Genomic DNA, 23,725 nt, shown 5'->3' with positions numbered 1-23,725 from the left:
CCCCCCGTGAAACACACACCGAGCTCCGAGCTGCATCCAATCAGAGCTGCAGCAGTGAGTGTGTCATCCTGTTCTTTATTGAATTCATTATTGAATAAAGGTACATTTTTTTGTTCACATTTACCTGTTTATTAAAATTGCTGTCAATGTTCATTAAAATAAGCCCTCCCCTGAAAATAAGCCCTCTGGTGTTTTTCTGTCCAAAAATTAATAAGACAGTGTCTTATTATCGGGGAAACACGGTATGTTATTGTCTTGCATTAGCCACACATGTACAACCTATACTGAACTGCTTATCTTCCCAGTAAGGGTGGGTGACAAGGAAGGAAGGGAATGAATCTGGAATTGAAAGTTTTAAAATCAAATATTAAAATATATATGTGTGTGTGTATATATGCATATATATACACACACATATATATTTTAATATTTGATTTATATATGTGTATATGTACATATATATACATATATATACTATTATTAATACCATCTTACATGTAATTGGGAAATAAGATATATGGGCACTGAGGCATAGAGACCCACTGGAAAAGTTGAAAGGGGTATGGGAGAAAATATGGGAGAGAGAAGATTGGAGGAGGGAATATCCTGTGGGATTGCTATTTTGGAGCAGTGGGTAGGGGAAAAACGGGGAGAAAATTTGTAACTCAAAATCTGGTGGAAACGAATGATGTATATGAGAAGTTAATAAAGCATTAAAAATTGGCTATCTGAAAGCAATGACAAAAAAAGAGAGCCTAGACACCAGATTTCAAGAAATCATAAAAAGAAAACTACCTAGATCTCTTAGAACAAGAGAATAAATAGAAATAGAAAGGAACTTTGGATCACTACCAGTCACCTCCAGAAAGAAACTCTGAAAAGAAAACTCTCAGGAATATTGTGGCCAAAATACAGGGGTTTCAAATCAAAGGGGAAAATATATATGTTACAATGATCTTGAAAGAAAGAATGCAAGTTACGAAGGAGCCATAGGCAGGATCACACAAGATTTGGCATCTATCACATAAATTAGAAAAGAGCTTGGAATATGGTATTCTAGAAGGCAAAAGAAATAGACTTAAACCAAGAATAACTTGCCAAAAAAAAAACTGAATATAATCCTACAGGAATAAAATTGATCTTTAATGAAATAGAGGATTTCCAAGCATTCCTAATGAAAAGATCAGAGTTGTTTAGGAACTTTTAAATAAAACTTGAGACTCAAGAGAAACAAAAAGGTAAATATGAGAGAAAAAAATCATAAAAGACTAAATAAGAATAAGTTATTTATATTAGATTAATGGATGAATTAGTCTTAAGAAAAATAAGTTCTAACTAAAAAGAGTTGATTTCAAGGATCGACTTAAAAGAAAGGGTAAGAATCTATTATTGGACTCTGGTCAAGGGAAAGAGATGAGGGGTAGGTGAGCAGAAGCAGATTATACTAAACTAGAGCAAACCTTGTGCTGAATTCACTCATACTCTCTCAACACACTCATGTTCATTTTTAAGAAGGGGCAAGGGGCCACTAGGTAGTGCAGTGAATGGAGCACCAGTGCTGGAGTCAGGATGACCTGAGTTCAAATCCAGCCTCAGACACTTAACACAAAAACTAGCCATGTGACCTTGGGCAAGTCACTTAACCCCAATTGCCCTACCTTCCCCCCTCCAAAAAAAGGCAAAAAAAAAAAAACAAAAAGAAGGAAAAATGCAAAGAATGGATGAAAGTTCACAATTAATAAATATAACTATGACTGTAAATAGTATGAACTCACCCATGAAATGGAATAGGATATCAGAATGGATTAGAAAGTAAAGCTAGCAATATGTTGTCTCCAAGAAAAACATTTGAAAGACAAAAGACACAGAGTTCATATGAGGAGCAGGGGCAAAATATAATATGCTTCAGCTAAAGTTAAAAAGGCAAGGGTAGATTGGGCAGTTATGTGGCACAGTGGATAGAGTTCCATGCTTAGAGTCAGGAAGACAAGTTCAAAATGGGCCTCAGACACTTACTAGCTGTGTGATCCTGGACAAGTAGCATGGCCCTGTTTGCCTAGTTTTCTCATTTGTTAAATGAGCTAGAGAAGGAAATGGCAAACCACTCCAATATCTTTGCCAAGAATACCCCAAAAGGGGTCATGAAGATTTGGACACAACTGAAAATGATTAAACAACAGCAACAAAGCAGTCATGATCTTAGACTAAGCAACAGAAAAATAGACTTAATTAGAAGAGAAACTACATTTTGCTGAAAGCAACTATAGATTATGAATTATTATTAATCCTAAATATATGTGCATCAGATAGCATAGAATCTAAATACTTAAAGGAAAACTTAAATTAGTTACAGGGAGAAATAGTGAAATTATAATAGTGGGTTATCTTAATTTACTCCTTAGACCTAGATAAATCTAAACAAAAAAAAAGTGAAAAACCTAAGTAGAATTTTAGAAAATGAATTTATAATAGACCTGGAGACTATTGAATGGGAATAGAGAGGAAATAAAAAGGAGTGTGTGTGTGTGTATGTGTATTTCTCATTGTGCATAGTACCTTCACAAAAATTGACCAGGTAGTAAGGCAAAAAAACTTCACAAATAAATGTAAAAAAGCTAATATAGCAAACATCTTTTTTTTGGACCACAATGCAATAAAAAAAAATTCAATAAAAGGCCACTGAAAAAAAATATTAAAAATTAATTTGACACCAGCCCTGGAGTCAGGAGTACCTGAGTTCAAATCCGGCCTCAGACACTTAACACAAAAACTAGCTGTGTGACCTTGGGCAAGTCACTTAACCCCAGCTGCCCTCCAAAAAGGAAAAAAAAATTGAGACTAATTGTAAAGAATCGGTTAACCAAAGAACAAATCATAGAAAAGAATCAATAATTTCTTTAAAGATAATGACAACAATGAAACACCAAAATTTTGGGGATTCGGTCAGAACAGCCCTTGGGGAAGATTTATATCTCTAAACACTTTTGGCAATAAAAAAAAAGAATAGAAATTGACCATACAGCTAAAGAAAAAAAAAAAGCCTAGAAACCCAGCAAATTAAAAACTCCAACTAAACACCAAAATAGAAGTCATAAAATTCAAAAAGATTAAATTTGAAAGCAAAAAACCCGCTGAATTACCAGACCAAAATAGAAAACTTGAAAATCAAAGGAAGAAATTAAAAATGAAAGCAAAAACCCATTGAATTTAAAAAAATAAATCTTGAAGCTTTTTTTAAGTATCAGAGTACATAAATCATTAGCCAACTTGTTAAGAAAAGCAAAGAAAAGAGAGAACCAGCATCAAAAATGAAAAGGTAAATTCACAACCAATTAAGAAGAAATAAAAAATATTATTATGGGGCTGCTATGTGGCGCAGTGAATAGAGCACTGGGCCTGGAGTCAGAAGGACCTGAGTTCAAATTCACCCTTAGACACTTAACACATTAGCCGTACAACCTTGGGCAAGTCACTAAACCCTAATTGCCCTGCCTTCCCCCCTCCAAAAAGCAAAAGAAAAAAAGAAATTATTAGGAACTCTTTCACCTAGTTATTTGCCAATAATAAAGACAATCTAAATGAAATAAATGAATATTTATAAAAATATTAACTGCCCAGATTAGCAGAGCAAGAAATAAAGCACTTCACCCAATACTAGAGAAAGAAATTGAACAAACTGTAAATGAAATTCCAAAGAAAAATACCCTAGGACCAAATGCATTTACAAACAAATTCTATCAAATATTTTAAGAACAATTAATTACAATATTATATAAAACGTTCAAGTAACTAGTAAAGAGATCTTAGCAAATTCCTTCTGTGACACAAATATGATCTTGATATCTGAACTAGGGAGAGTTAAACCAGAAAAGCACACAAAATAGAGATATCCCTAATGAATATTGATCTCCAAAAAATTTTAAACATTAGCAAAGAAACTAGAGCAACATATCACATACTATGCACTGTTGCCCAATTAGATTTATACCAGGAATGCAGAGATGGTTTAATATCAGGAAAATTATAAACGTATAACATATAACAAGAATTACAAATTTCACAGATCAATAGATAGAGGAAAAGATTTTGACAAGATACAATACCTATTCCTGTTAAAAAAAAAACACTAGAAAACATAGGAATAAATGGAACTTTCATTAATGTGGAAAATAATATTTATCTAAAAGCAAGAGCCAGCATTATCTGTAATGGGAATAAATTTCCAGTCATATCAGTAGTAAAATAAGAATATCCATTAACATTATTGCTCTTCAAAGTAGTACTAGAAATGCTAACTATAAAACAAGAAAAAGAAATTTCAAGAAAAAGTATAGGCAAAGAAAAACAAGATTTTTGCAAAAGATATGATGGCCTACTTGGAGAACCCTGTAGAGACAACTAAAAAAGCTAATCAGTTTTAGCAGAGTTTTAAGACATAAAATAAGTCCCCATAAATTATTAACATTTTGTATATTGCCAACAAAATCCAGCAGGAAGAAAAATAGAAAAAAAATCCATTTAAAATAATTACAAAAAGTATAAAACCCTTGGAACTTTACTACCAAGACACATGCAAAAACTATATGTACGAAACACTCTATACAAATACAAACAGATTTAAATAATTGGGGAAATATTCGTTACTCCTGGCTAGGCCAAGCCAATAAAACAAAAATGACAATCTGTCCTTAATTAATTTATTCAGTGCCCTACCAGTCAAGCTATCAAAGGATTACTTTATGTAGAGCTTGAAAAATTAAGAACAAAATTCACCTGGAAGAACAAAAGGTTAGAATATCAAGGCAATTTGTGTATAAAAGTGGGAAGGAAATGGGTCTAGCACTATCCAAATTGCAAAGTTATAGCAAAAAATTAATACTGATTAAGAAATAGAAATAGGCTGATCATTAGAATAGGTTAGATACATAGTATACAGAAATAAACAAGCATATTTGATAAACTGAAAGACCCCCAGCTATTTAGACAAAAACTCACTGTTTAACAAAAACTTGGGAAAACTGGAAAACCGTCTGGCAGCAACTAGGTAAGGACCAATATCTCACATCATAAACCAAGGTAAGTTATAAATGGGTGTATGTCTTGGATGATATGATATGATAAATAAATTAGAGGAGCAAGAAAGTAATGACCTATCTTTTTTTTTTTTTGCTTTTTTTTTGGAGGGGGAAGGTAGGGCAATTGGGGTTAAGTGACTTGCCCAAGGTCACACGGCAAGTTCTTGTGTTAAGTGTCTAGGCCAGATTTGAACTCAGGTCCTCACTCTAGAGATAGTGCTCTATCTACTTTGACACCTAGCTGCCCCCAAGATCTCATTGCTAAGATATATAAGGAACTTTTCCAAAATTATAAAAATAAAAGTTCTTCTCCACTTGATAAGTGGTCAAAGGATATGAATGGGTAAGTTTCAAAGGAAGAAATAGCCACATGAAAGTTATTTAAATTACTATTAATTAGATAAACACAAACTAAAACATCTCTAGGGTTCTACCTTATACCCATCAGATTGACAAAGTAGAACAAAAAAGAGAAATGACAAATGCTTGAAAGGTTGTGGGGAAATAGGTACATTAATACTCTCTTGCAACTATGAATTGTTCTAACCATTCTAGAAAGCAATTTGGAATGATGCCCCTTGACATGCAAGTACTGCTACCATGTCTTTATGGCCCCAAAGAATTCAAGGAAGCAGATAAAGGACTCATATGTACAAAAATATAACAATTCTTTTTTTAGTGACCAAAAAAAAATGGGTACTAAAGGGGTATTGTTAACTAGCTAAAGAAGTTATGGTATGGAATGTGATGAAACGCCACTATGCTATACGAAATGATGATGGGAATTTCAGAGAAACCTGTGCAGACTTAGTTGAACTGATTGAGAGAGAAGTGAGCAGAACCAGGAGAGCAAGTGACACAATAGCCACAGCAGTGTAAAGTCAAACACCTTTGAAAGACTTGGGAACTCTGATCAGAAAATGACTCACCATGGTTCCATTGGGCTCATGATGAAGCTTATCTCCTAGACTCCAGTACAGATGGAGACATTGTTTTACCTGGAATTTGTTTTGCTTGACTTTTTAAGTTTGCATCAGGAACTTTATTTTTCTTACTTTCTCAGTGGTGGTAGGGATTAGGAGGGAGAAAGGGAGATCTTTGTTTTCCAAAAAAAATTACTTTTTGAGGATTCTGGGAAGATGGCAGAGTAGGTCAGAAAGTTCCAGGTTCCCAAGATATTCCCCCACAAAAGAGTTAAATTAGAATTACACAAGACCTAGCAGCAGAGCCATTAAAGGACCACAGGTCTTGAAACACAACATATCAAAGAGCAAAGGAACTGGAGCTCTGGCCAAAAATATCATACCTTGCAAAGTTAAGTATTATGTTGAACAGAAAAAAAAAATGGGCATTTGATAAACTCTCAGATTTTTAAGACTTGGTTAAAAAAAAAATCCTGAACTTAATAGATGATTCAGCATGTAAGAACCAATAGAAATATAAGATACATAACAAAGACTGATTATAAGGGATCCATAAGGACAGACTGTTTACTTTTTATATATCTAAAATGTATGTCTAAGATTCTTATTAATAATTGGATAGTTCATAAGAAAGATTTGGCTAAACCTGAGTATGATATGAATTTAAAAATAAAACCATTTAGGAACAGCTTAAAACAGTAATTATTTTATACAAATGAGGTACAAGAGGAAGAATTGATACACAGGAATTAGATGAAGGAGGGCTCATAGTTCTGGTAACCTACTTTCTTTGGGAAAGGGTTTAAGAGGGAACAACTGGGGGCAGCTAGGTGGGGCAGTGAATGGAGCACTGGCCCTGGAGTCAGGAGGACCTGAGTTCAAATCCAGCCTCAGACACTTGACACACTTACTAGCTGTGTGACCTTGGGCAAGTCACTTAACCCCAATTGCCTTGCCTTCCCCCCTCCAAAAAAAAATCACAAAGAGGAAACTATATATATATATTTAAAAGAGTATAAAAGTCTTCAAAATTCAGAAGAAATAAAACGGTAGGGGCATGGGGGGGGGAGAGGACAAGGGAGGGATCTTTAGAGGGAATAGGTAAATAGGGGTATAGAAGGGTGTTTAGATTTATGAGAATGGGAGGATATAGAGGGATCCTTGGAGGAGGGTAGGCAAGTCATAAGAGGGCAAGATAGTGGGTAAAAGTAAAGTAGAGGAAACAGGAGGGATAGAAAACAAGAGATATACACATACATAAAAACAAAGATCAGGAGTAGAGTAGGTTTGGGAAAGTACATGTCTATATATATATGTATATATGTATGCATATCTGTAGCTATGGAGAAACATCTAAACTTTATTGTAGCCTTCTTGGGGGGGGAAGTTGGAGGAGGGGGAAAAAGAACAAAGAAAAAATGCACAGCAGAGAACAAAAGAAAACTCAGAAGGAAGAAAAGATGGACATTCTCAACACAAGTATTTTTTATCATAAAGGGTTTCTTGAAATGAAAATTTATTGCTACATATTTTGAATCCTCTCATATTCTGCTATGCACATGACATGCTTTTTTTTCTTTCTGTATTTGTAGTCTAAAATAAAATTTTGAAGAAAAGAAAAAAGAAAAATCCTTTCAAATAACCCAGGGCTATTTCTTTTCTTTAAAAAAATTATTTTAATTTAATTTTTTAAAAAATGAGTTGGGTACAGCTAGGTGGCTAAGTGGCTAGAGCGCCGGCCATGGAGTCAGGAGGACCTGAGTTCAAATCCGGCCTCAGACACTTGACATACTCACTAGCCGTGTGACTTTGGGCAAGTCACTTAACCCCAATTGCCCTCCAAAAATAATAATGATAATGTGAGTATCCATAACATATCACCAGTTCGCATACAGATAAATAAAGGATAAGATCCTTTCTCTAAATCAGGGTTTCTTAACCTGGCATCCATGAATTTGTGTTTTAAAATAGGTTAGTAACTGTATGTCAATATCATTGGTTTCCTCATAGTATGTATTCTCTATTGTGCTTTTTAAAAAATTACTCCGAGAAAACATCCTTGGGGTTCACCAGAGGGGTCAATGATAAGAAATGTAAGAAACTCTGCTCTGACTTATTCACCCCAAGGAAAGAATAAAGCAAGATGTGAGCAGCAGTTCTGCCTATGACTGCCCATGTGCTACCTAAACTACCTTCAGTTCTCCTAGCATCCTTCCATGGTTTCACCTTTTCTAATGTCAGCTGCCTCCTTCTGTCCCATTTGGCTCAGTGAAAGCAGAGGCATCCTCTTCTCCTGGTATAGAATAATTTAAGACCACGTGTACTGAAGTCTGAACATTTTTGTAATTTTAGGTAATTGACCTCCCTGAATTGCTGGCCCTATGGAATTTGCCCAAGCTGTATTGTAGTTATAATAGTGTATATGTATATCTGAGTTACATAACAACCCTGAGTCATTCCAGGACTCCTGATGATACTTTCCCTAAGCTTGTGATGTTAGCATTTTTTGTTTGCATAAGCCTTTCAATGAAGTGCTACCTCTTTCATCTAATGCTTTTCACTTTTAAATGGGAAAAAAAATCTAAACTTTTTGTTTTTGTTTTCCTCTTTTCTAGTTTAAAAAAAAAGATTCAAATTATAGATGGAAACTAGGTTTGTGGTGAATAGATAAAATGCATAAGCACCTCAAGTCATATAAAATAAAACTTTTCCATGTGGGTGGGTTTAGAGATGTGAGCAATACTTGCTAATGTCTTCCGAGGGCGGCAGCTCTTCTACCTATCCACAGAGCCCAGGGAAGGTATAGGGGTTTTAAATAAGCTTTTTTTCTCAGCTCAGAATGGCATTGGGTATTAGACATCGAAAAAATTTAACTACCTTCTATTATAAATGGGGAAACTGACATCTGGACTGGAGAAGTCACTCACCCTGCTATACACAGCTAGCAAATGACAGAACTCAGGTCTGTTAACTCCTCAGTCAGGGCCCTTTCCTCTCCACAGAAAACCAAATCTGTATTCATGTCAAGTACATGGCTTTCAGATATGGCACTAGCAATTCCAGTTTCCTTGGATCTCCCAGCCATGGTAGCAGCAGCAGCTACACCATCAGGAAACTCACCAGTTGTATTTGTGAACTTATATTTGTACCAGGCTTACCTAGCAAAGTTGGATTGGAACACAATAGCCTGCATGGGATGGAGAGCCATTTTCTCCAGCATGACCCAATCTGGCATGCACAGGCAGATTTGTCCAAAGATCCTCACTCTGCTAGATTTATGAGAAATGACAAAAGTGAGGAGATTTTCACGATGAATATGTTGTGTATTGCTTGAAATGTGGCTATTTCAAGTAGTTGGGGTTTGGGGGGGTGTGTGTGTGTATAAACTGGTAACATGAAGCTTAGTTTGACATGAGCATGAATAAGACCACGAATAAGCAGCTGACAGGTACTCTGGGCCCAGGTTGTATTGGTATAGTCATTGCTTCTTCTATCTCTCTCTAGCTCCCACCTCCTCTTTGGAAACGTCCAGTAGTATAGAACAGGAGAAATACCTGCAAGCCTTACTAAATGCAATTTCAGTTCATCAGAGACTCAGCGGCAGCAACACTCTCACTGTCAGGCCAGCACTTGCTCTGTCTCCAGGTAAGGTCTTCCTCGGGGAGGAGTGGCACAAGACTGCTGGGTTAGGACTGCCAGGTCAGCTCCTTGTTAGTTTTTTTAGCAGTTTGTACTGCTCCTGTCAGCCGGGGGTCACTGGGAGATTGCTGGGCTCTGGCTACTTAGAAATGAGGTTAGTTACCTGTCCTGGTCAGGAATAACCAGATTGAAATGTCATTTTTTTAAAGTTGGCATGAGGGATGGAAGACTAGTGAAGTGGGAGAAGTCTCATTTTGTTTTAAGTGAGAATCTTTTTTTCAGGTGAAATTTTATGAAGTGGTTCCATATCTCAAATTGTTAATGATGTTAAAGAAATTATAGGGGAATATGTATCTGCATTATCATATATGAAGTTTCAAATTCCCCATATTAATGCCCTATCTTATTACTACCTGTATTTTAGATAAATGGAGTTCAGTGTGTTTTGGCTAGATCTGGATGAAGCCATTGAGACTTACATTCATATTCTGTTTCAGTTATCATGTGATGAAACCCGATAGGGTTCATGTAAAGGTAACCCTGATGTGTTAGACACAGGCGCATGTGACTTGAAAAGTTGGTCTACTTGGCATAATCACCTGTTTGAATCAGCCCAGCAAACGCAGAAGATGCCTTTTCTTGTGAAGTAACACCATCTAGAAAGCATGCTTGCTTTGCTGCATTCATCATTGAATTCTCTGATTGCATTAGCTAGACCTAACCCTCCATAATCTTGCAAATGTGTACGTTATCTCTGACAGAGTAATCATGTCTACTTGTTATCTCTAATACAGCTTTGGGTGCTTAAAAAGGACAATATTTGGCAGCAATTGGACATGTTATACGTGAAGAGAACAATATGTCATTTGAGTGATGTTAACTTGACCAACGTGATAGTTTTTATTCTTCTTTTTGGCTGACTTTAGGCTCTGAGAGAAAGACTTCAAGAATGTCCACTGTGCTCAAGCAGGTAGTGCCAGGACATTTGGATGTAAATCCATCCAATAGCTTTACCCGAGGAGGTTAGTAAGATTAATTTTGTAACTGAGCACTGATGTAATTAAAAACAAAATGCCCCATAAGAAGTGAAAGTGGAAATCATAAGCTCATAGTTAATTGTTTAAATCTCCATGGAGCACCTTATATGCATTAATTTTTCATGTTTTGTAATTGCCTTTTCTTATAAATAATTGCTTAATGAATTAATAAAATGTTAAGAGACAAGATTAGTAATCTGAGGCTTATAAATTTTTTTACTTGAGGACATTCAGAAAATCTCTGAGGGGAGAAGGGAATCGCTTGGGGAAATGCGTAAATGACCCAATTTGAAGAATGACTCGACTTGGTGAGAGCTCCAGAGTAGTCCCAATTTTTAGTCATGGACCAGGTCCAGACTGTAGCTAAGCAGAGACAGCAGACATTGGACCCTTGGATCTTATGCTTATCCAGGGACAACTGTTGTTACCCTTGAGCTTCTGATTTGGAGGGTTAGGTGTCATTATAAAAGTGAAGTCTGCATGCTGGATTATTTGCTAAATGCCTCCTTCCTCATAAAAAGCAGCTGATGTTAGGAGGAAGGGAGATAACAGTTTAGAAAAGACCATGGTAGCCCCAAGAATTCCATAGGGCAGTACAGTGTGTGCTTCCCCAAGAGAGGCATGGAAAAGAGTGCCATTCCTTCTCTGGGTGAATCAGGGGAGACACCTCCTCATTCAAGCTGCACCCTTCTCCCCTCTGCCTCCTGCCACACACGTACAGCTCTTTGGAGCCGTTTTCTTCTTCTCCTTTCTTCCCCTAGTCCAGATCATGAAGAAGTGACTGAAATAGGCCTCCATGTATCACTGATTACAGACCTGCTGCCCAAGACTGTGGCTGAGCTTAATTGTCAGTCTGTATGATAATCCTATCAAGGCCTTCCAGCTCCCTCATGGAACATCATTAGGAAACTGCTGTGGCTTCTGGGGTAAAATATCGACTGAGCCATTTGGCAGTACCAGCTACAAGAATGTCTCTGCATGGCAGCCAGTCGCCAGCCTGGTCAGTCCCTCAGAGCACTTTTTCCATCCTTCTACTGCCAATCTTATAACCATGGCTTTTGTGCTCCATAGAGATCCCCCGCGGCCAAAAGCCTACACTAAGCTGTGGCGACTGCAGTTACAAAAATCCGTTTTCTATCAGAAAGAGCCTAATTTCCATCACTCAGAATGCACAAGGACCATCTCTAATTCTGCCTCTCACTTCAGTGCAAATAGGTACTAAGAGGAAAAATGTCACATGTGGGGCCTCCCAAGAGCACTTGTAGATGTAAAGACAGGATTACAGGTCCATGCTGCTTCCATAAATGCCTGTGTAGTTGTGGGGTGCAGCTTATGAGTAAAGGCATTTATTTTTGAAACGGGAGCTCTTATCGTGGTTGTTGTTGTTGTGCTTTTTAATGAACATGCCCTTGGTTATACCAAATGGTTCCATGATTTCTTCATCCCAGTTTGCCGCTGCCTGGGTCTCATTTATGCTGGCCTTCTCAAGTGCTCAGACTGCTCTCTGACATTTCCCTGTCAGCCCAGGAAACTCTAAAAAGATGTGGTTATTTTATCGAGGAAATGTATTTCTGGATAAATGGAGCTCCCAAGAGTCTGGTTCCTTTTGGTATAATTCAACAATGACGCCTCTCAGTTGCACTGTCCATTTCAAGTTTCATGGAATATTTATGAAATTTGGTACCTTTGAAAAAACAGGTACTGAAATTTCATTGCACAGGAGTGTGATTCATCTTTTGGTGTGGGATGAGTTGAATCTTGTACTTTTTTACTGTGGTTTCTTAATATTTTTTCTTCAATGTTAAATTCCTGGGAAAATTAGTAACCAGTTTCTTCTTTCTCACTCTACTGTGACTTTTGCTTCACTGCCTACCCCATGCCTCCTCCTGCCTTTAATTCTACCTACCAGTGTCTGGGCACAGAGATAAATGTTTCATTCAGACAAACCCCAAATCAGCAGCTAAGGAAAGAGTCCATAATCAAGGTACAGTTCTCTGTGTTCTGAAACATCATCATTCTCTACCATGTCCATAACAGGGTCTGTTTTCATCTGTTCAGAAGGACACTTCTATTTTTATTTTACAATTTAATTCACTGTGCACTGAAGTATTTCCCTTTTGTCATACACACACACACACACACACACACACACACACACACACATAACATGGCAGCATGGTATAGTGGCTAGAAAGCCAACAGAAGAGTCAGAACGGCCTGAGGCCAAGCCCCACCTCTGGCACCTGCTGGCTGCAGATCCCCAGGTGCCTCTCCCAGACTATATGGTGTGAGACAATTTCCAGTGTTCATTGGCAGAGCATATTTTCTCACTGTGAGATTCCTATCCCAGTGAAATTATAGGTCATGTCCCAAAAAATGTTCATCCATATTCTAAATTATCAAGTCCACTATTCTGTTTCCCTAAGCTTAAAAATATCCATTAGCATGAACCCTAAAGCAAGCTCAGTGCACCATGTTTGAGGACACCTTTTTTAACTGGGCAGATGTTAACTAGAAAGTGTTTCCTAAGACTTGGGTATGCTTCTCCTCCTATCACAAAAATTCTTGCAGGCAGAGAAGCATGCAAGGGGTTATCATGTTGGCTTCTAGCCATGTAGAAACTCAGCCCTAGATGACGCCTGTCAGAGAGGACCCTTCCAAGAAGAATGCAAGCTTTCCTTTGCAAGGGCACTGGAAGTGGCCCAGAATCACTGTCAACCCATCACTGGTAGAAACATTTCTGTCTGTGTGTGCCTAGCAAATATTTCTGTTGCTCTGAATGTGCTGCAGTAGGTGTTCTATGATTATATATGAAATAAACCCTATCCCCGTTGCCGTATGATATGAGATGTGATACAACATGATTCAGATAACCCATCACACTTCCTCCTGGTGTTTGTAGGTTTGTAGAAGCCAAGCAAATAACAAATTATCTTTTTCACTAACTGTGTAATAAACTTGCCTAAAGAGAGAAATTCCTAATGATAATTGATATAATAAAGACAAAATTAAAACCTACATGGGCTTCTTCAGACATCAAGAGCAGACATTCTTTTAGAACATATCTGCATCTGACCTTCCTTTTGGATTTGTCTTCTTCCCTGGTTTCAGTGAAATGCAGAATTCCAAGCCATCATTGCTTACTAGGTTTTCATAAATTACATGTTAAGAGAAAATAAGGGGGAATTTTATCATCCTCAGAATCTTCACACTCTCACACTATCCATGGCCTCTGTATGATTGATTCCAGGGTATTGATTTCCAATCCAGCATCGGGTTTTTTTGTAACTTTTTTTTTAATCATAGCTGCTAACTGCAGCAGGAAGAATGTTAGTCACATCAGTCTTAAAGACTTCAGAAAGTATGGGAGAGAAGGTTCCCAGAGAGCATGACTTTTCTTCTACCCCCACTTTTTCCCAGTCTCCAGACTGAAAACTATGCCCAATATATGCAGTACTGATGATGCATAGTTAGCCTTTCTTGCAGCAGGCAGGCTTGTTACCAGCCTCCAGTCCCCAGTCAGACATTTGTAAAATTCTGTAACACAAGCCAATCCTTTGCTCCTTCTGTTGCTATGACAAGTCAACTGCTCTATGAGCTCCAGGGACCCCGTCACTCAGCTGTCAGAAGGAGTTAAATAGGACTCAAAAACTTACTAAAACAAGAGGCCTGAGATTCTCAAAGCCATGCTCCTGCAGAATGCCAGAAATAGCTCTGTGGAGTGATGCACTGCTGGTGTGCACAGAACCAGACCCTGCACAGAAGCCTCTTCTGTTGTTGTTCATGATAACTCCTATCTGAAGTGCACTGAGGTTTACAGAGCCCTCTGACACAACAACACTGCTGTGTAGGCAGTTCAAGTACTAGTGTCTCCATTTTATAAATAAGGAAACTGAGTCTCCAAGAGGAAAAAGAACTGGCTTAACTTGTGATCATTGGAATAGAAATTCATCTAGCAAAATGACTTCCTTTTATTTCCTCCAGGTACTTTAGTTCATTTTGGAAAACGTTGGTCTTAAAAATATATTAATCGTGTTTCAGATCATTAATTCATTATCATTAAGCTAGATAGAATTGATGTTGGTCTCTTCTCTTCACAAATGTGTACAAAGTGCATGCTTTGGGTTCTATAATCAATATAATTTCAGGTAAGATAATTGCATTTGTCCAACCTGTTTTGTAATGTTTGTGCCTCTTACAAAGGTGTCTGGGCAAGCCTTCGCTCCAGCAATCGCTTTATCACCTCTCCAGCATCCTTCATTGATGTTGGCGCCCGACTTGCAGGCAAAGATCACCCGACATCCTTCAGTAACAATGCCTACTTACAGAATCAGCTCCTGAAGCGCCAAGCTGCCTTGTACATATTTGGCGAAAAATCACAGCTAAGGGTAACATTTCTCTTTATCACTCAGGAAAGTGAGGACAGCTCTTTGGGCTACTTCTGATTCAGATGCCATTCTTTGTGAGCCTGTTTCTCTAGCCTAGCATCCCTGGGTGCCCTGGGGTGTTTTAAAGATAATGAGCCTCACCTAGTGACTGACCCTGATGAAGCCCCTGGGTACCCTAACAACCAGTCCCCTCCTCAAATAACGGACCCCAGTGGCTAAGGGCATTTGCTTCCTCAACAGTAACATGTTTAAAGCCCTTCACAACCATTCTTTTTGTTCAGTTTCTGCAAAAGCTTTGTGAGGCAGGCCAGACAAGTGTTGTTATCCCCATTTTACAGATGAAAAAACCAAGACTCAGAAAGGTAAAATAAAAAAGCCCATAGACACCATTAGGAAGTGACATGGTAGGGCTAGAAAATAAACACACATACACATATATACACATGAATCAGGCCAATACTTATTTGGGGAGGACTGTGAGTCTGTGTCAGTTTTATTACCAATATGTGTATACAGATGAACACTACATTGAGCCCAGCTCTTCTAACTATAGATCCAGGGCTCTTTGGGATCACAGTAGAGTCTAATTTTATCCAAAAGTGGCTGAGCTGGAATGATATAATGTGAAAGTTTGGATATCAAGACTGTTATAATTATCATTTGGTGGGGAATATGCCTTACCTTGAAGTCCCTAGTCCAAGGACACAGTTTTCTGGTAATAAGCTTGTACATGTAGAATCTGCACCGAGGCTTTGAAATCTGGCCATAGCAGTGACTGTGCTAGGAACAGCTTTGGGTACCCTAGGTTGGTGAGGTCGTCTTCCTGAACAGGCATGCTCAGCATACCCAGCACTCCAAAGACTTTGGGTCTGCTTTCGGTTCCTTCAGTTATTCAGTATATGTTTACTGAATAGGTGATACATGTCATTTCATTAGTGGGAGTCAAAAACCAACCAATTCATGTTGCACCACCACCTTACCCCACGTTGTTCTGAGCCTCAGTCTCCCGGGCATGTTACGGCTACTACATGTATGCACGTGCATGAATGCACCTACACACCCAGACTCAGGGCTATGAAGTAGTTTTTAGAATTCACCACATTGCTTTAGAGTCACAAAAATACTTAAGATACTGAAGCATGTTTGTATACATGTGTATATTTATATATCCATTAGCCATAGAAATAAGTATATACTACAATTCAAAGAATTCAAGATAGACCTAAAGAAAATCAGTCCATGAACCTAAAATAAAATCACTATTCTAAAAATACTTTTAATCTCTTTTGGTTTGGTTTCTGTGAGAATCTGTTTGTAAGGAGACATCCAGCAGATAACTGTGTCCTCAGACCCTTGAGACAAAGGAAGCAGGAAGAGAAAGGTTTTTTTTTTTCCCTGAGCAAGGAAGCTTGTTGAAAACCCTCTGCAAAGTTAATGTGTGTTGTATATTCAGGGAGATGCATATGATCTGCTTCTTCATACAGGGCTAATATCCAGTGATTTGGAGCTCAGAGCTAATGCTGGCTTTGTTGAGCTATGAATCTGTGGCAGTCACTAAGAGTCCTCCCTAAAAGAGAAGGCTCTGTAGCAGCAACGGGTGCCATCCCCAAGTGAAGTTCCCACTCATTGACACTGTGTTTTAAATGAAGTGATTTTTAATAAGAAGTTCCTAAGAAACTTTCAGTCTAAGGGTAACATGGAAAATCATCCCAAAGTAGCCATCTATTAATCCAAACAGGCCTGGTGAGGAGCAAGGCAAGTTAGTCAGATGCCAACATCAGTGCAGTCTCATCAGTGGGACACTAGCCTACCATGTCATTTCATCAGTGATAGGACTGTCAGATAGAAGGAGCAAACAATAAGTTTTCTCTGTACTCATTGAAGGCCAACCCTGCCATGTATAAGAAAGAGCCTAATTTCATCCAGTTGATCTGTGCTAGAACCGAGTTTGTCATTTGTTCTCTTAGAAAGGAGCCCCACTACTTAGAATGCCAGCAGTGGCAGCTGGTGAGTTCTCACTGCCCAATCTCAGTCTCACCATTTATCCTAGACAGTCACACTTCAACACATGAAGCCGTCTCCATCAGCAGCACTCGAGACAGAGGTGCAGCACTCCCTTTGAACATGCCCTGCTACCCTTCCATAGACATGGCAGCCTGCAGAGTGCCCTATGGGGCCCAGCACCAGGCTAATACTGGTCCACAACTTAGGAAATAAAATGTCAAATTTAACTTTGAAGGGACCAAAGTAAAGTACTGTTCCTAGAAAACTACACATGTGACTTTATCAGCAATTTTCCTCTTAGAGCAGTATGGGTGAGTCCTTGTACAGAGATGTTGGAGGGGCTTTAAAACTAAACTATCTCCCAGCAGATGAGATTGGAAGGCTTTTAAGTCATCTTAAGGGCAGAGTGGCCAGTCTTAAAGTTGAAACTAATTTCCAGTTGTGAAATAACATTCTAAATAGGACCTCTGTCAGTTCAGTATTCCTCCATAATACAATATTTTAATGGATGGTGGATCATAGATTGAGAATTGGAAGGGGCCATCTAGATAAAGAAAGACTGAGAGAAGAGGTGACTTGACCAGCAGCTCACACAGGTAGTTAAATATCCTAAGGGGGATAATCCAGAGTATTGGAAATCCTTAGAGCACCATGAGACAAAATGTTTCAGATAGAAGGAGGCAACTTCTTATTAGATGGTTTATAATCTACAATGGGGGAGCAGGGCTGAAAGACAAATTCTTCAGGAGCCACACCCTACATATTAACTAATCTTTAGCTGCCACGTAGGGTGGTAGAACAAGCCAGCACTCAAGACCAGAAAATCAAGGTTCACATGGCCAAGGATATCAAGCAGGTGACTTCACCCCTGCCATCTTTGGCTTCCTCCTTTGTATAAGAAGGGTAATATATGTATGTCTGACTATGGAAATGTGAGCTATCACTGTTATTATTTTCTGTTCCCTGGCTTTCAGAAAATTTGTACCACAGAAGCAGTATAATTTCTTTTTGAAGCATTGTATCATATGACACTCTCCCCAGCTTGAAGAGGTACAATATCATATCCGTGCTTTGATTACTCTTGGCTGGCACTACTGGGTTGTTAATATAGTGCAGCCATCTAAAGGATTCCTTCCTATTTACCTGCATCACCAACTGTAATGGGAATGTAAATTTAAAGATCTTCCCTGCCCCTAGGCTAAAGTGCACCTGGAGCCTAGGGTGGGAGGCTTGTTTTTCAGTAGATACTTCTTGATTGGCCAGTGAGTCAATAAGTTTGTTACATTCTCTGAGCCAGGAGAAGTCTATATAAGCCCTGATGTGTAGCTTTGTTTTGGGGCTCACTTTGAGAAGTGTTCTGTGATTTGATATGGATTCTGGGAAGCCATTGTCCAGAGCCCCCCCAGCTTTGAAAAACCCAGATGTTGAAACCCAGATGGTGATTTGGTATGGATGTAATGACTGGACAGTTTGGAAAGCTGTCTACTTGATCTGTTTCTGTCTTGATAATTCTGCCTGTATACTCTGAAGTTTGGGGTGCTGACCTTTTTCCCCTGAACGAGGTAAACGATATATGTTTGACTGATTAAAGTAAGCTTGTTAACCCATTTTGAGTTGCTTTCCTTTATCAAAGCAGATCCAAGAACCTGTGGTGGCAGCAAACCCTGAGGACACTTGGGGTGCTTGCTGCTACACCAACTCCCTCTAATTGACCCATTTTGAACTTCTAACAGGTTAAACCTAACCAGTTGAGAACAGGCAGTTATAAGCTCATACAGTATTAAGCCCTCCATCACTTTAGGGAAGCTAGGTGGTACAGTTAATAAAGTAATGGGCCTGGAATCAGGAAGACCTGAATTCAGATCAGGCCTCAGATACTGGGCAAGACCCTTTTTGCATTAGTTTCCTCATCTGTAAAATGAGCTAGAGAAGGTAATGGCAAACCACACTAGTATTTTTGCCAAGAAAACCCCAAGTGGGGTCACGTAGAGTCAGACATGACTGAACCAGGTGTACAACAACTCTATCTTTAGGCCCTCAGAATGATAGTAATTTGCCATACATGAGTGATACAATAGAGGACACAGGGAAGATAGAGTCACCTTACCCTGTACAAGCTTTGGAACACTCAATTTTACTTGAATGACAGTTCCTATAAAGTAGAAGAGATTAGCCATGCAAGTCCCTATTTCCTATAAGGCTCTTCTGCATGCTCAGGGATGGCGTTTGAGATAGTAGGCTAATACTATTGCTTGATCTCATCAAGTATTGACAGTGTTGCTAGGTAATTTGCAGTGCCTCTTCTGAATAACCTTTGACATATTTGTCCACAGGGTTTCAAATTAGAATTTGCTTTAAACTGTGAGTTTGTTCCTGTTGAATTCAATGACATCCGGCAAGTGAAAACCAGCTTTAAAAAGCTGATGAGGGCTTGTGTCCCCAGCTCTATTCCTACTGATTCTGAAGTGACGTTCCTCAAGGCACTAGGAGACTCGGAATGGTTCCCACAGGTAATTAATTGATGTAACATGTTCCTTCTAAGTCCCCGCAAGAATCCAAATCTTTTCTGTCCAGGAGATTTCTCAGCATTAGGAATAACTGAATACCAAGCTTCAAGGTAAGTTAGTCTGGCTTTCAATCTTTGAAAACCACTCACAGTCCACACCTTAGTGTTTTCGTACCTTTGTGCTAGTCCCAAACAAAGAACAAAATCTTGCCATGGCAAGAGGTGGACGCACCCCTCTCCTAACTCCCCAGCTTAGGTTACATTTCTATCCCAGTATGCTGCTAAAGAAAAAGGTTAAAAATCATTTTGATAGCAAAAAAAAAGAAAGTGGAAAGATGAATGAAATTCAGTTCACCAAAAATGTACTAAGCACCTTCTATGGGCAAGCACTGGAGATGCAGGAACAAAAAGTATACAGTTCATACCCTCATTCTAGTTAGGTATGCACATATACATTGTATACAAGAAAGTATAAGGTAATTTGAGGGGAGAGAGAGCATTAACAACTGGGAAAATTAGGAAAGATTGTGTGTACAAAGTAACCCTTGAACTAAACCTCAGTGGTAACAAAAGAGTCTAAAGATGGAGATAAGGAAGAAGTACATTCCAGTCATGGAGGATGGCTTACACAAAGGACATGGGAGGGTGCGGTGGATTGTTAAATTCTGAAAATTAGTAAAAGTAATCCAACTTGACTGGAACTTATACTGTATGAAAGGAAGAACTATGGCATGAGGCTGGAAAAGTAGGCTGGAGCCAGATTGTAAAGATCATCCCTTTACTTTTTTTTTTTTTTTAAGAAAATTTTGAGAAATGGTATGGCTTTTGGAAGATTATTTTGGTGGTCGGTTAAATCAGAGAGGTGAGCTTCTGGAAGCAGGGAGACCAAGTGGGAGGCCATTATGAGAGTCCAGATAAGAGGGAATGTGGGCCTGAACTAAGAAAGGGGTCACATAAGTGATATAGAGACAAAATCAACAAGACTGTGTAACTGATTAGATAGAATGAGTGAGGAGGGGGGGAAAAATCAAATGTTACAAACTGACTTGACCATTGGCAAAGCATTCAACAGAAACCTGGAAGAGGGGAAGTTTTAATTTAGGGTTTGCTGAGTTTAAGATACCAAAGGGACATTAAAGTAAAGATGTAGTTAGCAATGTGGAATTTAAGTTAAGGAGAGGAATTGGAGATATAGGTGTATAGGATACTGATAAGTGTATATTCATAGATAGATAAAATTATGGATAGATTTAGGAGACATCTGTAAAAATGATCATTAAAGGAATGGTAGTGGCTGAGATCACCATGGAACGCAGGGTAGAAATGGAGGAAATGAGGATTCAGAAGAGGGTTTTTTGAAGTATTGTGCTTATAGGATAGGCATTGGATTATAACCCCATGAAAGATGATCAGATTGGTAGGAGGATACCCAGGAACGAAGCCAAAGGAATACAGTATGGGAGTGGGGAAGGGTCAACAGGGTCACACATTGCAGAGGACGAAGATGATTGAGCCTGAGAGTCATTGTATTTAGCCAGTTACAAATCATAATCTTTGAAAGAGCACTCTTGGCAGGATCATGGACTTACAATTCAGACTGAGAAATGAATGACTTGTGAGGAACAAGAGGCAATAAAAAAAACCAACACTCTTTTTAGGAGTGAGAAAGTACAAAGGAGGGGCAGAGCCAAGATGACGGCATAGAAGCAGGAAATCTCCCTGCACTTCCCCCATAACCATCTCAAATATCTATAAAAAATGACTCTAAACAAACTTTGGAACTACAGAACCCACAAAGTGACAGAGAGAAACAAATCTGCTGAAGGCAGCCCAGCAGGCAGACAGGAAGAGTCCATCGCAGCCCATTGAGAGCAGAGCCCAGCCCCGGGTGAGCCTAAAGTTTTAGCCTTAAGGTGGCCTGACTAGCTACAGCTAGAGGGACGTTGAGAGAGAAGATCACCAGCAGCTGTGGTGGTCCAGAATTACCAACCAATAAATGCCAAAGATAAAGTGATAGATCAGTGTAGACTTTGGGAACAGGGAGTCCAGGAGTGCGGTCTGGCCTCTGCCCCCAGAGGGAGAAGTGGCTGAGGGGCAGCAGCTGCAGCTATGTGGATTTTTCAGAGCTCCTGGCCTGTAGATTCTGAGAGGTAATCACTCTTGCTTTAACCTGCTTGGATCTGGATTGCTGTCTAGGGTGGAAGTCTGGGGTGTGTGACCAGTGAGCCAGAGTGTGTGGAGGCTTCAGAGAGAACAGCCAACTAATAGCTCTGGCAACTGTGAAAACCCCAGTGATTTGGGACAAAGCTCTCCTCTCTGAAAGCAGAGTTCTACTGTGGCAAAAAGCTCAAAAGTCAAGTAATTGAGTGGCAACATTAGCAAACAAAGGAAGCAAAGCAAGCACAGCAATCCAATTTTGGATTTCTTTTTGGGGGATAAAAAGGATCAAAGCATGGAACAGCAGGAAGACAACAAAGTCAGAACTCCTGCACCAAAAGCTTCCAAGAAAAATTTGAACTGGTTACAGGCCATAGTGGAGTTTAAGAGATTTTGAAAAGCAAATAAGAGAAGTGGAGCAAAAATTGGGAATAGAAATGAGAATAATGCAAGCATATCATGAAAAGCAAATCAACAACCTGATTGAAGAAAATAACACCTTAAAAAATAGACTGACTGGGGCGGCTAGGTGGCACAGTGAAGAGAGCACTGGCCCTGGAGTCAGGAGGACCTGAGTTCAAATCTGGCCTCAGACACTTGATACACTTACTAGCCATGTCTGTCACTTAATCCCAATTGCCCTCCAAAAAGCAAAAACAAAAAAAAAAAATAGACTAACTCAAATGGCAAAAGAGACTCAAAAAGGCAATGAGGAGAAAAATGCCTTAAAAAGCTGAATTTTCCTGAAGGAAAAAGAATCTCAAAAGCTCACTGAAGAGAATAATTCCTTCAGAATTAGATTGGAGCAAATGGAAGCCAGTGACTTTATGAGAAATGAAGATACTATTAAACAGATCAAAACAAATGAAAAAATAGAAGACAATGTGAAATATCTCATTGGATAAACCACTGACCTGGAAAATAGATCCAGGAGAGATAATTTAAAAATTACTGGACTACCTGAAAGCCATGATCAAAAAAACAACCTAGAAATCATCCTTCAAGAAATTCTCAAGGAAAATTGCCCTGATGTTTTAGAACCAGAGGGCAAAATAGAGGTTGAGAGAATCTACCAATCACTTCTTGAAAAAAGATCCCAAAAAGAAAACTCTTAGGAATATTATAGCCAGTTTCCAGAGTTCCCAGATCAAGGAGAAAATATTACAAGCAGCCAAGAAGAAACAATTTTAATATTATGGAAACACAATCAGGATAACACAGGATCTGGCAGCTTCTACACTGAGGGATCATTGGGCTTGGAATATGATATTCCAGAGGGCAAAGGAGCTGGGATTAAAACCAAGAATCACCTACCCCGCAAAACTGAGTATCATGTTTCAGGGGAAAATATAGTCATACAGTGGAATAGAGGACTTTCAAGCATTCTTGATGAAAAAAAAAAACAGAGTTGAATAGAAAATTTGACATTCAGATATAAGGAGCAAGAGAAGCATGAGAAGGGAAAAGAAATCATAAGGATCTTATCAGAGTTGAACTATTTATATCCCTACATGGAAAAATTATAATTGTAACTTATGAAACTTTTCTCAGTATGAGAATAGTTGAAGGGAATATAAATGTGTGTACATATATATGTATGTATGTACAAATACATATATATGTCTATATAGGAGAGTATATGGGCATATAGTATGTGTATATATGGTACAGGTATACATAGACAGAGGGCACAGGACCAATTGAATATTGGATGATATTTAAAAGGTGAAATTGAGAGGTGAGAGAAGAATATAATGAGAAGAGATGGGGAGAGACAGAATGGAGTAAATTATCTCATATAAAAGAGGCAAGGGAAAACTTACAATGGAGGGGAAGAACAAGAAGGCAAAAGGGAATGGGTCAGCCTTACTCTCATTGAATTTGGCTTAGGGAGGGAATGACATACACACTAAATAGAGTATCTCACCCTACAGGAGAGTAGGGGGGAAGGAGATGAGAGGGGGAATGATGGAGGGAAGGGTGGGTTGGGGGAGGG

At 38.8% G+C, this 23,725-nt stretch overlaps 1 protein-coding gene across 2 annotated transcripts in view; it reads left to right on the top strand.

Annotated features, from left to right (window-relative positions):
• SBF2 (SET binding factor 2) overlaps positions 1-23,725 on the top strand; it is a 526,457-nt gene that overhangs the window by 448,361 nt on the left and 54,371 nt on the right. The window contains exons 28-31 of one of the 2 annotated variants that reach the window (XM_069091202.1): positions 9,503-9,643; positions 10,564-10,659; positions 14,878-15,062; positions 19,400-19,576. In XM_069091202.1, the coding sequence (XP_068947303.1) occupies positions 9,503-9,643; positions 10,564-10,659; positions 14,878-15,062; positions 19,400-19,576 (599 nt within the window). The remainder of the gene's footprint in view (positions 1-9,502; positions 9,644-10,563; positions 10,660-14,877; positions 15,063-19,399; positions 19,577-23,725) is intronic. The other variant, XM_069091201.1, reaches the window with a different exon arrangement.

The sequence above is a fragment of the Petaurus breviceps genome, unplaced genomic scaffold (genome assembly GCF_028583685.1).
Source record: "Petaurus breviceps papuanus isolate PSGF00001 unplaced genomic scaffold, PetGlider_PUasm1.0 188, whole genome shotgun sequence".
NCBI lineage: Eukaryota > Metazoa > Chordata > Mammalia > Diprotodontia > Petauridae > Petaurus > Petaurus breviceps.
Note: the sequence above shows the minus strand (reverse complement) of the source record. Positions and strands in the feature narration are given on the sequence as shown.